This window comes from Grammomys surdaster, unplaced genomic scaffold (genome assembly GCF_004785775.1).
Source record: "Grammomys surdaster isolate TR1022 unplaced genomic scaffold, NIH_TR_1.0 191, whole genome shotgun sequence".
Classification (NCBI taxonomy): Eukaryota; Metazoa; Chordata; class Mammalia; order Rodentia; family Muridae; genus Grammomys; species Grammomys surdaster.
Genome location: NW_021604636.1, coordinates 9,081,488 through 9,096,442, shown reverse-complemented (window position 1 = coordinate 9,096,442; position 14,955 = coordinate 9,081,488). Strand labels below are relative to the sequence as shown.

At 38.8% G+C, this 14,955-nt stretch overlaps 1 protein-coding gene across 1 annotated transcript in view; it reads left to right on the top strand.

The window, feature by feature from the left end:
• Galnt5 (polypeptide N-acetylgalactosaminyltransferase 5) overlaps positions 1 to 14,955 on the top strand; it is a 37,928-nt gene that overhangs the window by 10,218 nt on the left and 12,755 nt on the right. The window contains exons 2-4 of the mRNA XM_028769299.1: positions 6,243 to 6,409; positions 8,610 to 8,729; positions 14,525 to 14,660. Coding sequence (XP_028625132.1) covers positions 6,243 to 6,409; positions 8,610 to 8,729; positions 14,525 to 14,660 — 423 coding nt within the window. The remainder of the gene's footprint in view (positions 1 to 6,242; positions 6,410 to 8,609; positions 8,730 to 14,524; positions 14,661 to 14,955) is intronic.

The following is a 14,955-nucleotide window of genomic DNA, read 5'->3' as shown; positions in this document are numbered from 1 at the left end:
GTGCTTTAAGTCAGAATCTGTAAGTCAAGATAAAGAGGTATTTCCAGTTCTCACACACAGCCTTTTCAGCATGAAGCTTGCCTAGTATTTTTATATCCATTGTTTCATGAAACCTGCATCACTGTTCTGTGATGTGAAAATCATTGTCTTCATCCTAAAAGTGAATGATCTAAAGTTATGAAGATTAAGCATCATACTGATGCTCAAGCACCCAGACAGTGCCACAAGGGACTAAACTTAGCTCTTCATTGTCTTTTCACATTCAGAGTCCTTGTTCTACCATAGTTGCGCATCTTCTCTTTCAGGATAATAAATTTTTCGCATTGAATTCCCCATAATCTGATGTCTTTCGATTGCTATAGCAATCCAAACCTAGACTCCCATAAGCAAAATAGTTTGAGTAATTTTAAGCAGAGAACCAGACTTGAAGATTCTAAACACATAGTTTGTGTGATAAGTGATCACTTAGAAAAAAAGTCCTAAGTTTTTAATCTCAAAAAAAGTTCACAAAACTAAATATCATGAACATAGATTAGACTTCTCCTGCAAAAGTATTAGAAATGAAGACAAATCAAAAACAATGATTATTCATTTAACTTGGGTCAGTGGAGAACAATTTGAAGTGGTTCTACAGCCTGTAGAATCTAGATGAAATTGGATGGCTGTTACCACTTGTATCTGGATTAAGCGTTACTAAGGCTGAGAACTGTCTGGTCTGACCTGTTGTGCCTTTGAATAAACAACAAAAAAGCTGGTTTGTTATACACTTGGCACATGTTTAAGCTGTTTACTGCTATAGAAGATTGGGTTTCTTAAAGTGTGTGACATAACATTGCCCCATTTTTAAGCACAAAAAAAGTTTTCCAAATGTTTATTTAAGATAAAGTTCTCCTTTGAATTCCAGGAAAACTGTGAGTTACTTTATGCCAATAAAGCAAAGCAAATTACCTGTTTCTGTTTTCCTATTGGAAACCTTGATTTCATTTACATCACACGAGAAGGGATTACAACTACAGTCTAACATTTTCAGGAGTATAAGTGCCTTTTTTGAGGTAAAGAAATTATATATTGATTCTGCATGACTATATTATGCAAATTAGGTATTTAGAATCTATAGGTCCAGGGGTTGGAGAAATGACTCATCTTCCAGAAAACCAAGATGTGATTCTATTCTCAGCACCCATAATGGCAGTTCACAACAACCTGTAACTCTGCTCCCAGAGGAACCATCATGTTCTTCTGACCTTCAGAGGTACTCTATGCATTTGGTAAGCACCCACACTTGCAGGCAAATATCCAGTTGGCAGCCAAAGCACATGGCTTGAAACTGAAAATGGACCTCCCAGACAGAGGTATTAAATTAACAGGCTGGAAAGCCAAGGATGGGTAATATTCTGCACAGAGCCTTACCATCCTAAGGCAGAAATGCATTGCTTTTGATAATGCATATTCCACGATGGGTAAGGAAGGCATTCTTGTCAGAATGACCTAAGACAGGCTCAGTCTTGTTTGTGAAATAAAAAAAAAAAAATAGGAACAGCAGAGAGCTTTTGGGGCTGCTTGGCAAGAATCTGACATGGGCCAAAAACAAGAAATGAGCTGCTTGGCAGGAATATGACATTGGCCAAGGACAAGGAAGTGGACTTCAGGTAGGAATCTGACATTAGGCTAGAACAAAGGAATAATTACAGGCAGGAATCTAAATCTTAGGCTAGAACAAGGAAGTAGGTTCAGACATGAAAATGACTTTGGGCTAGGACAGGGAAGTTGGCTCCAATATTTTGGTCATCCTGACAAGCCCTTAGAAACAGTGAACACAGGAGTGTTCACAGAACTTTGGTTATTGCCTTGCTTGTTCTTTGACTGTTTGTGTTTATTGTCTTGCTTGTTCCTTGACTGTTTGCATCTATTGTATTGCTAGTTCCTTAACCTAGAACTGACCTTAATACTTGCATGTAATTAAAATGGTATAAAAGCAAAATGGAGGATGCAGGATGGGATAGGGGGTGGAAAGGCTATGACATCTGAAATGAAAATAAATAAAATATCCAATAAACAATCATAAAAAATTAGTTTAGAATCTACAGGTCTTTTGTGATGATTAAAAATAACTCAAGGAAAATGTAGGTTTTAATCCTTGCACACGAAGTTACCCGTATGTTATTACACCCTGTCTCAAAGGAAAATATCTTTTCTCTTGCTATTCGAGCTTTAAATTTAATCTCTACTCCAAATCTCTGCCCTCTCATCCATACATTCAATATGATTTATCAAACATTTATTTTGTGCAATACTCCTAGGAGCTTGTGGTAATATGGGAGCAAAGCAGATTTGACATACATTCAGGAAATCTGGATGTAGAAGAGAAGGAAATAAAATTGACATGTGGGTGCTGTGGAAGAAATGCAGGTAGCTATAACAGAATAATAGAATGACTGGACTTTGGCAAGGTGACTGACAAAAGCTCTGTGCAGGCAATATTCAGTCTAATGCCCAAATGAACTGATGAAGCTATCCACAAGGGCATGGAGATTGGGGCTCACTGGTGAGAAAAAGCTGCAGACACAGCTCTCAGATTTACCTGCTTAGTGGTTATGAAGAACCAGGGGTAAGCTAAGATGGAAACTTAATGGAAACAGCCACTGAGCAAAGGCTGAACATTACAAGAGTATGAAATCCCAGGAGACCAGGAAGATATCAAGATGGACTTAAAAAGACAGTACATGTGAGTAAGGTTGATCATTACGAGGAAAGCCTGCCCCCTTGATAATTTTTACAATCATTGATATGTTTGTGAACTCTTAATTCTATCTGAACTATCCCTCATACCCATAAATATCACTCCATCCCTCAGGAAAGGGAGAAGAGGCTGACAAATTTGCCCCTTCCCACCTACCTTGCTTTCTGTCTCTTTTTCAAGATTTCTTACAAAATAGTCTACAAAACTATCTGTTCCTGCATGATTTGGACTAATTATTCTAATAATAGTCTCACCCAGCCCCTTCTCAGTGGACCTTGGTCTCATAACTCCAGTCTTTTTTGCTCAGCACCACAGCTTCTGAGAATTGAAACCTTACCTTGGAAACTTAAGATGCCTTATAAAATACATTTCAGAATTCACTTTTTCTGTTTCCCAATTGTCCTTCAACTGTTGGTGATTATATAATCAACTACAATTTTTTTATATCCTTGACAAGCCTGCAATTGGTGGTTTTCCTTGTTCTAGTTCTTTTTAAAATTTGATTATCACTACTTAATTCATGCCAAACTATTGCAACTAATATTGTATGGATTTATGCAAAAATTATAAACATAAAAAAAGCTCCAAACATGGGTTTTAAAAGTAGGAGAGAAAGAAATAAGAGAGTAAATGACTAACTTATTGTTTCATTAAGTTATAACTAAACCTACTTTTGAGTTAGGGGGAAAGGGAGTCCCACATTTAAAATATACAGATATGCTGCCCTCCAAAATAATAGCTATTTCCTACTTTGAGTTGTTACGTTCTTGGGTTGAACTCATGGCATGTCCCTTGAAAGATGTATTGACTTCCTAATTTCCAAAGTCTGCAACAGTCCCTTATGTAACAAAAAGGCGAATGTTGTGTGGCAAAACCTGTAATTATTAAGTATAAGGCAGAGGCTAGCAGAATTCGAACAATCTTGATAGAAACACCTGGAATGTTTGTCTTGAAGATGTCAATAGAAATGTGGATACTAAGGATGTTTGTGAGGGTTAGAAAAAAGTGAGGCACTATGCAGAGAAGGTTCCTATCACCCTTCTGGACATTTATGTTGTCATGAAAAGATATTGCTAAAAATATGGGCTTGGGAAGTATTTCTCCTGATGGCTTGCAGGGATTCATTCAGTAGCAGGTGATTGGGAACTGGAGAAGCAGTACTGTGTGTTACAGAGTGGCAGGGAGCTTGACAAAATCATGTCTTTTAACACGAAAAATTAAAAGAAATTGGAGGTGATGAACTTAGACATTTGTTAAGGAATGTAGCAAGTACAGCATTGAAAGTGTGATCTGGTATCTTCTTTCTGCTCATAGCAAAATACAAGAGAAGACAGATAAATTAGGGGAAACTTTGGAGCAGAAACCTAAGGTGTTATAGCAACCACAGGTAATTAATATAATCCTTAAATATAATCAGGAATGCTCACACTTTACAGAAATTCCAATGCAGGTGCTCTTTGTACAGGATAAGATTAACTTAGGCGGCCTGCTATTTTACATTAACATTACAATCAGATTAAGACATCTGACTGAAATGTGTTATTTTGACTTTACAGCACCTGAAAATGTAACACATGTTCATTTTAGCCCTCTAATATTTTCTTAAGTTCAATACATATTATAAGGAAATGGAATTAGCTTTAATGTAGGAACTTATATTCCCAAACAGATGAGTCAGTGAACTGTGTGTTATTCTTTTGTCTCTTCTTTTGCTTATGACAAAGAATCTCAATTTCTGTGCAAACTTTCTCCATCTGTTTTCTGGGGTTGAAGTTGGGTGTGATTCTTCAAAACCTTTGTGTATTATGCTAACCAATCACTTTAGGGAAAGACTGAAATTATAGACCATAGTGAGTTTCCTTGTGTTTTTTATGAACAAGCTCTGTATCAGATATATATTTAATCAAGCCAGGTTTTTAATCCATGCTTTGTAGTTGGCAAATTAAAGTTCAAAGAAGTTATGCAATGTCTTCAAGCCAGTAATTAGGGATAAGTGATATGCAACCATATGTTTATTTGATTTGCAATCCAAACTCTATTAGTATGGAAAATCACCATAGACCAATGAAATGAAAACTACATCACTTTACATTTCCATGAACGTTATGGCCAGGGAAATGATGCTGGGTGAGTCACTGATCATCCTGTGCTTCATTTTGCATCATCTAAAGTATGTGATAATATATTACACAATCACATCTCAAGAAATTGCCATGGTATTGAGTTAAATTATGTGCACAACAATACATTGACAACCATAAACAAAAAACAAGCAAATAATGTTTGTTTAAGTATAACACTTACTTTTATCTGTGTCTTATTTGTTAAATTAACAAAAATGAGTCATGGTACTTGACAGACGCGTTGATTTTCACAAATGCTACATTGGTTCCTAGCTATGTTTATTCTGGGGATCTAAGCTCTTATGGTTACTTCTAGGGCCAGTTTAGACCAGAGTTTCAGTCCCAGATCTAGAACTTACTAACAACATAGTCAAGAGCCTGTCTTTCCAAGACTTAAACATTCATCTGTTAAAAAGGGAAAGAGGTCTGAGTTTTACACTGATATAAGGCAGAGTACTTAAGTATTTATTCACATGCATCATGGATTATTATTTTACTAAGAGGTGACGTGTTAGCAAAAGGGTAAATACAGTTTGGACAGTATCATTAGGAGCTGCCTTGTAACAGTGACACAATCCAGGTACAGAAAATGCCACAACGAGGTAGCCATGAGTTGCAGAGCCTGTAAGAGACCATGACCAGGTGCAACCCAGCAAGCACCTGCTCCCTCTTAGCCTGGCTATCATTTCCATGCCAGCAAAATGACTTCAAGTATGGATACTCTGCAGCAGTCACAGCAAGGGACTTTCAAATACTAAAGTGGGAGAGGATACAGTTATTTGGTAGGTGTACATTGTACCAAAAATACTTTCATATGCTGAGTGGAATGAAGGATGCCTCTTTTGTCACTTGGCAATGGCTATTTATACAGGCAATCATAAACTACTTAGTGACACTAAATAACGCAGAATGCTCTATTCTGGCATACAATTTAATAATGATAGCAAAAGCTACTGTTTAGTAAATGCCTGTGCCAGGAACTATGCTAAATGATTTCTATGAAGATCACTTGGCTCTAAACCTCTAAGAGGACCACTACATTGCTTGGCTGATGTGAAAACTGAGGCATGGAAAGAATAAGTTATTGAGGTTAATTTCTTGGTCGTAGGATTAAAGTAGTCTGTCTGACTTCCTACCAAAAACTATCCTTTCACTGCAGTATTACTCCTCCAAAGGAGGCCTCATGTCTGCCATGTTAGTACTTTCAACAAATGCCATTGTCAGTGAATACAACAAAATGAACATGGTACTCATATAAACTGGTAACAAAGGTGTGTGTGTGTGCGCGCGCGCGCGTGTTTTCTGTGTGTACAGATTATTCAGGGCCCTTTGAGATCACAGTGGCATATTTCTTGTATGGTGCTTATATCCTGGCCCAGGTGTGCAGAGCAACTAGTTCACAATGACCTTCCAACCACCAGCATCATCATGTGCTTTGTGGATGAGGTGTGGTCCGCTCTCCTGAGGTCTGTGCACAGCGTCCTCAACCGCTCTCCTCCACACCTCATCAAGGAGATTCTGCTGGTGGATGACTTCAGCACCAAAGGTAAGAAAACATTCTTGGATTCTTCCTGGAAAGCTAAAGCTTGGTGAAAGGCAATAGTAGTTTTGTTCAGCCCGTACTTTAATGAAGTTTTAGTATTTGTAAGTGCCAAACTATTGCTTCATGTGCAGTCATAAAAGTATGAGTCTAAGCACTGGCCATAATATTACTAATTGAAGCTAGAGAGATAGCTTAGCAGTTAAGAGCACTGACTCTTCTTCCAGAGGACCTGGGTTCAACTCCCTGTACTGACACGACAGCACAAAACTATCTAGCTGCAGTTCCAAGGGGGATCCAACACCCTTTTCTGGCCTAAACACCCAATGCACATATGCAGTAGATAGATGCATATGTAAGCAAAACATTTGAACACACCACACATCCATCCTTAAGAATATCACTGGTCATCCAGGGGTCTGCTGTGCTGCATGTTTCAGCCATTCCCACTGGGACCTACCTGCTTTGCAGGAGTTATTTTCCTCCTTCAACTCCCTGAGATGGTCATTTGTGTCCAGAAGATGATGATCAAATCATTTTTCATGGACTATAATGAGCAAAGTCCACCCTCTTCATAGAATTATTTTTCTCGTCAGTAACCACAGTTAAACTCTATGGAAAGCAAAGAAATGGAAATTCCTTAGCTGCCTCTGAAGAGGAAGGAAGATTCTATGTGCAGTAAAAATCAGAGAAGACACCTTCTCAAAGTTTCAAAAAGATAACCATTCTAGTGTAGTCTGGAAGCAGAAGCCTCCCCAGTTTTTCAGATTCCATTTGTTTTCATTTGTTACATTGAAGACTTTTGCTTTTTGCACTGCCAAAGTATCTCTGTGTGTAGGGTGTCTTATAGGCCCAACAGCACCACAATGTGAATTTCCAAAATGTCCCACACTTTTTTGAAATAGAAAAAAAAAAAACGAAACAAAACAGCATATGGATGGCAATATTAGAGAGACAGCCAAACCTTGATCTGTAAGCATGACAATATCCATGCCTTCTTTGCCTTGTTGTTGCTACCATAGCCACAGTGAGCTCAAGCCGCAGGCAGATGCTAGAAGAGAATTGAAGACGCCAATGAGTGATTGTGATACCATACACAGAAGTAGCAGCCAGCCACCAAGCAAGCAAAGCCCTTTAATGAGGAGCAGAGCCAGTTTTTGGTTTCTTGGTTTATTTTTGTTTGTTTGTTTGTTTGTTTGTTTGTTTGTTTTCTGTGGACCTTGAGCAGTTTCAGGGTTCTCATTAAGAAACACACAACACACACACACACTCACACACACACACAATTAGTAGGATATGGGCTGTAAATATATTCCAGGAAAATCAGAGGTAGTGGCAAATACCTGTAATCCTTGTACCTGGGGATAGAAGTGGGAGAATCAAGAGTTCAAGTTTAGCCTGGGACATAAGGTAAAATTCAATCTCAAAAAAAGAAAGAAAATATGGAAGCCATTCTCGGTATAGTTATCTACAGCCACAGAAGTGACTGTAACTATATCCTTAAAAATCTCTAAAATGTTCCTTAGCAGAACTCTTCTACAGCCAACTAAAAAGCAAAGATGCTCTGTGATGAGCTGAAGTCCTAAGTCCTGTGGCTAAGTCTCTTGTGAGCCAGGACTGGAACTGATTAGAACTGTTCCTATGGCATGGCAGAGATTGTATAACTGGTGGTCACTTCTACTGCATCTCAGGCTGATTTCTTCAAGCTGTACACAAACCAGTCAGGGTGGCTTTCCTTCCCGTGATGGATTACAGCCAGGAAACTGCCCACAGATACCATCACTTCAACCAAGCAAGTCCTTCTTCAAAATGGAGACCTCAGCAGCATGTTGTCTGATGTAAACATAGTACTCTAGTTACTGCTCTGTCAAATGGTCCTTAAATATACTCAATAACTCTCTCATCACTGAGAAGTGCTAGTGGGATGGAGGCTCTTCACCAACCAAAATTGTAAGGTCGTCTTAAAATTTTTTGAATTTATATACTCAAGTCAGGCTCCCGTCTTGGATTTGAGAAATTGGTTAGTTTAGAATATTGAACCCACGTGAAATATTTTCAGTAAGATGACATCAAAAAAAAATGATGGGCCCAAAGATAAAATTAGGCAGCTAGAATGACATCATAGTTTTGGATTTGAAATTGCAAAACTGCTCCTGGTAAGCCCAGTTAATTAAAGTATTTTGGGTTTGTTCTTACCCTGATATAGACTACCTAAAAGCTAATTTGGATAAATACATGTCTCAGTTTCCAAAAGTTCGGATTCTTCGCCTCAAGGAGAGGCATGGCTTGATCAGAGCAAGGCTGGCGGGGGCACAGAATGCAACAGGTAAGAAACTGCCCCACCCCCCAATTGCATTTATCCCAATTTTTCTTTAATTTATAATGTTTTTCAAACAAACACAGAATATGAAAGAATACAACTAGAAATACCCACTTGTTCTTCTTATGTGTATACTAATTTCTAATTCTGTGACATGAAATGTAACAGATACACTCAGATACAAACACACACATGCACATGCATGCACACACACACACTCATGCCCATGAGTGCATGTGTGTGCACGCACAAACACACACACACACACACACACACACAAAGAGAGGGAGAGAGACAGAGACAGAGACACACACAGAAGGGGGGATGGTTATATTAACTGCTTTTTCTGAGCCTTTCAAATGGAATTCACAGACACATAACACTATTGCACCATGGCACTATAAACGTAAGATTTCCCTGGACATTACAGAAAATACTAGGAAGATTCTCTGAAATAAGTATTGTTTTAAATTGAAAAGCAGCAAATACCTATTCTTGTCAACTTTTCTCATTATTCCCAGTGTCTTTCTTTTTTTAAAAAAGATTTATTTATTTTATGTATATAAGTACACTGCACCATACTGGAAGAGGGCATCAGATCCCATTACAGATGGTCATGAGCCACCATGTGGTTTCTGGTAATTGAACTATGGAACTCTGAAAGAACCATCAGTGTTCTTATCTGCTGAGGCATCTCTCCAGCCTATTCTCCGTGGTTTTAAATTCAAAATCTTTTTATATTTAATGCCCTTTGGTTATTTTAGCTATTGGTTAATTTAGTTATTTCAATTTCCCAGTGTAGTTTCCTCATGCCTTGCATTGACACCTTATTGCATTATTTTAATATTTCAGGCAATACATTTGTACAATTGACCACGTTCTGAATTTTTGGTTCTCAAGTTACCTGTAAGATAAATGAATTACATTTGGTCAATATATATAGTTTGACCATAGGTCACAGCAGTTGCCTATTTCTTGTTTCTTTCTAGGCTGTTCCACTATTTGGTTATACAGAGTTAAGAAATTAACAACTAGACCTCTTAGACCTCTCCTGTGGGCATGGGAAGTAACTTGTGGGCTAATTCTCTGTTGTTGTTGTTGTTGTTGTTGTTTGCTTGTTTTTTGTTTTTCGAGACAGGGTTTCTCTGTGTAGTCCTGGCTGTCCTGGAACTCACTCTGTAGACCAGACTGGACTTGAACTTAGAAATCCACCTGCCTCTGCCTCCCAAGTACTGGGATTAAAGACGTGCGCCACCACTGCCCGGCTATGCTCACACATTTAATACTGGGATTTAATATACACTACTGTCTTTTGCTTGTACCAATTATTAGAATGAGGGACTATAAAACAGCTTTTATTTATTGCTCCCTTTTTAAAGCTGGCATTTTTGTGTAGTAAAGAGATCTTTTCAGCTCCCATCTCCTTTCTTCTTCTTCTTTCTTCTTTTCTACCCATCTCTTCTTCTACCTGGCCCCTAACTTTGTCTACCCATTAGATGCCCCTGCAACTCTGGTTCTATAGACAGTGTCTCTCATTTGCACCCAGATACCCACGTCCACAGTCTACATTCTCATCTACTTCACTCTTTATTGCCTGTAAGCACTTAGTGACCACTCCCACTCTGGAAGCCCTGACATTGCCTGTCTCCATCAGCTTACAGAAAATAATTCTCATGATACTCACTGGTCTTATTTTCTTGTAACTTGTTATGTTGTAAATATTCTAATCATCCCATTGGTTTGCTAAACATGTTGATCCCTTTATGTATTAGTCTGGGTTCTCTAGATGACAAAAACTGGTAGACTGAACATGTAGCAAAGGGAAAGATATCAGATTGTCTTACACTACACAGTCTGGGTAGTCCAACAATGGCTGACACATACAGGAGAGTCTGAGAACACAGTTCATGGGGCTGAGCATTTCATTTTGCCACTGAAGTTCTAGAGAATTCCTGGAGAGTAGTTTGTTGTTGTATTACTGACTTTTCCTACGGAGATAAAACACCAAATCTGCTCACCTCAGATAGGAGGTGATATGGATGGATTTAAAAAAAAGTATGGATACCACCAAAATTCAACTTCATGAACCTATGAGTTTTATCAGTGTTATTTACATGTTTGGGATGAGGGGTTACGGGAGCAGAAATAATTCAAAGATGGGTGTATTGCCAAAGCTCAACCTGGTATGAGGGATGATTGACAAACTCTAGGAACTTGGAGCACACTTCATAGCCTGGAGGGAGATCAACAGGTTGGAGAGTGGCCTTTCCTGATGGGTCAATTGGTCTAGGCCTCCTCCAGGCAACTCAGCTGATCTTTGTCTCTTCTAGACAGTTCACCTGGCCTCTGCTTCTTCCAGGCAGCTGGATTCACCTTTTAGCTGTCTTTTCTCTCTGTGTACCTTTGATATACAGATAGGGAAAGGCCTAGTGGATCAATCAATTTCAAGGACTTCCTTTTTTACCCCCCTTTAACATCCTTTCTTAAGAAGATTCTCTTCAAGATGGAAGGCTTTAATCTCAAGGAAACTGCTACACAAGAGTGGTCTATATTCCACACTGGAGATCCAAAGAAGCTAGGTTCTGATATTAGCAAAGAAATATAGAAGCTGTAGTAGGGTAGACCACCTTGTTAGCAAGAGTGGAGTGAGCAGGCAAAAACTGAGCTCCCTTGTTCTATTCCTTTTATCTGGGCTGCCCTGGAAGCTGTTCACCCACATTTAGGGTCAATCTTCCCACTTTAATTAACTTAATAAAGAAATTGCCTTACAAGGTGTCTAACAGATTGTCTTTTGGGTGACTTTTGATCTAGTCAAGTTACCAATCAAGATTTATCACACTTTATAATAGAAATTGTAAGTAAATAACAAGTGAATCACAACAAAACTGGTGATAGCTAAACTTTTTTTATTTGTATTTATTCTCACTTATCAATTAAGTATTAAATCCAAGGTCTTATAGTAAGTATGTGGGTTACCGCTGAGCTATGTGCTCAGCAGTAAACTTTAGTTTCTTACCATATATATATTGGACAAAATAACGTTTCATTATGAAAGTCTATGCATGTGTATCACTTACACTGATACTGTTTATCCCTCATCATCCACACCTGACAGACTGTGCCTGAAAATTTAAATGCTTCTTTAGATTAATTTCCTTAGTAAGTCTATGAATACTGAAAAAATATGATAGTTAGGAAATAATTTAGAAAAAGAACTTATCAGCTGACATATGCCTGAAAAATATTCACATGTGCAAGTGTGGAGCACAGATATGAGCTGGGCACTTTCAAAGCAAAGAAGGAGTTCTTATGTCCTGATGAGAACTGACCAGAGAGGTGAGTGGTAAGAGGTTCATTTGGAGGAAAAGACAAACATAAAACTTCTGTACAGTTCTGTATGCCAGGCTGAAAAACCAGTGAAGGTCAGTGAAGAGAGAACCAAATTGTCTGATTTGCATTTTAAAAGCCCAGGCTGCCTCCATATACAAAATGGATATCAGAGAGAGGAGAGGAAAGAAGTAGAGAATTCACTTAGGAGGCTATTACACTTGTCCTGGACCAGAGAGGAACAAGGGCAGCTGGAAGAATTCATAATTTACACTGAGCATGGAGGCTACAGGATGCACTATCAGAAAAGACATAACTGATAGAACTTTTGTATGTGCATTAGATTCAGACAACAAACTCTGAGGGCACATTGTCATTACTAATGATAAGAGGACTGGTTAGCTGCTGATAATTTGGGAGATGATCCTTTCGATTCTGAAAGTAACCCTGACCTGTGCTCAGTTTAATCAAGAATATACTTCAGGTATTGCCTTTGAACAAGTTGGGTTAGCCTGCTCAGTGCGTCTTTCTCATTACCCTGAATGTTCTCCAGCCCTGTGAGAGGCAGGGAAACTCCTCAGTGAGAGTCTTGGGTTGGATTTTCAATCACTCCATGACAGGCCCCTTAGCAAAATTCTCAGTGTTGTCATTAGCATCCCTAGACTCAGTCAACTACTTCAAGTAACTACCCAACAAGAAACATCAAACTCTTGACCTATACCAAGGTCTCCTGGAAAGCATTAATGGGCATCATACTACACATTCCAGAGTCTGTTTCTGCTGCAGATTTAAAATGCCTCAGAATCACTTCAAAGCCATTAAGTAAAATTAAATGGAAATCCTGGCCCATGCTCCTCTAAAAACCATAAACACAATGGTCCAGCACTAACTACTTGATGATACAACAATGTCCATGCATGGGGTAGAGTACTAGAGTCATGAAGGAGCTAAGGCTATTTAGTATGCTGGGTAACTTGGAATTGGCAGTTCTTTTCTTCCTCCTCCTCCTCCTCCTCCTCCTCCTCCTCCTCCTCCTCCTCCTCCTCCTTCTTCTTCTTCTTCTTCTTCTTCTTCTTCTTCTTCTTCTTCTTGTAATGGCTGCTGTTGTTCAAAGTCCATCTCTAAAAATGCCAGCATTATCAGTATGCAGCTCTAGAAACCAGAAATTTATGACAGATTATATCCAAGATTGGGTTAAGTTACTCTGAATTTGAGTTTAAACAATTCATCAAAAAATAGTAAGGACTACTATCAATTTGTTAAGAATATTACATAGATCTTAGAAACATACCATAAAGTCTAAAGGACACAGTTATTTGGGTGTACTTTGCACCCCTCTCTCCATTTCCTCAGGCCTCTCAGCCTCTCTGCATCAGCACAGCCTCACATGTGATAAACCCACCACAATTAGAAACACTACCAGGAGCCAGCTACGTAGGGAACTCCTTGCTTTCTTATCTAACACAATCCTGAGATTTTATTTTAAAACAAAATATCTGAAAGTGGAGCAATGGTATCCATGCGTAGGAGATTCTCCTCTTTCCCCCAAATAAAGCAATGTAAAAATTCCAAAATATGTTTTAGGCAGGTGCTACTTCCCTCAGGCTCTGGCAACAGATGAATGAGAATATCAGCTAGGTAGGATCTGGGCCAGGTGGGGAGAGAATGCAGATTTGGAACCCCATCGTGAGCTATGTAATGAGTTGTTTCATACTATTACATGGCACTCAAGGTAAATTACCTTGGAACATTGCCCTAGCTATTTGTTCCTCCACTCTTTATCTCTTAAATAGGAATTAAAATATGTCTATACTTCAAGTTTATAGCAGGAAACAGAAACAATCACTAGGCAGAACAGAGGCACTTCACGGTAAGACTTGCTGAAACATGGCAAGACATGGTAAGACATGCTAACTGAGCAGCCAGGTCCTGGAGTGGCCAGTGAAAGCAATAATAGGAGTGAAGGGAACCTTAAATGAAGAATTGTCTCTCAGACTGCCCTGTGGGTATGTCTATACAGCATTTTTTAAAGTAATGACTAACGTGGGAGGAACCATGTCACTGTGGATGATGCCACCCCTGGGCATCAGTCCAAGCTGTATAGGAAACCAAGCTGAGCAGACCTTTGCTAACATCAATGGTGGGTGGTGATTGCATCATTTAAACTAAATCAACCTTTTCTGGCCCAAGATGCTTTAGTCATAGTTTATTACAGCAACAGAGAAGCAAGTATGTCACTAGCTTGTCAGTTGTTTCTAGTCATGAGTGGTACGTACTCCACACAATCTCTATCCCTGAACTCTCTCCATATTATTACAGAAATGAACCTCTAGGAACCAGGAACTCAGTGTGAAAAGAAGGCACCCATGTTCACAGTCATGCCTCTCAAACAATCCCTAACACATTTAATGATGGAATAGATGCAATTGCTGTATTGTACTGGATTTTCCAATGACTTTTTTTTAACTCTACAGGTGATGTGCTGACATTCCTAGACTCTCATGTGGAGTGTAATGTGGGCTGGCTCGAGCCCCTTCTAGAAAGAGTTTATTTAAGTAGAAAGAAAGTGGCCTGTCCAGTAATTGAAGTCATCAATGACAAGGACATGAGGTAAGACTACCATACCTTGACACCAGAAAGTAATAGAGAGGGATGGTCCTCCCATGTGTGATGCTATGACCTAAGAAGCAGGACCTACTTACCCAAAGAACTGAAAAGACATGATCAGTATCTTGGGTTCAGAAGCTATCAATTCAGTAATCTATTTGTCCAATGCACCAATATTTAACTGCTAATAAATCCTACTGCTCATTATCATATTCATCCCCTTTGCTAGTCAGTTGAACTCCCAAATATTTATTTTTTTCAGGTTTCTAGTCATACCCATATATATAGACTTTACAGA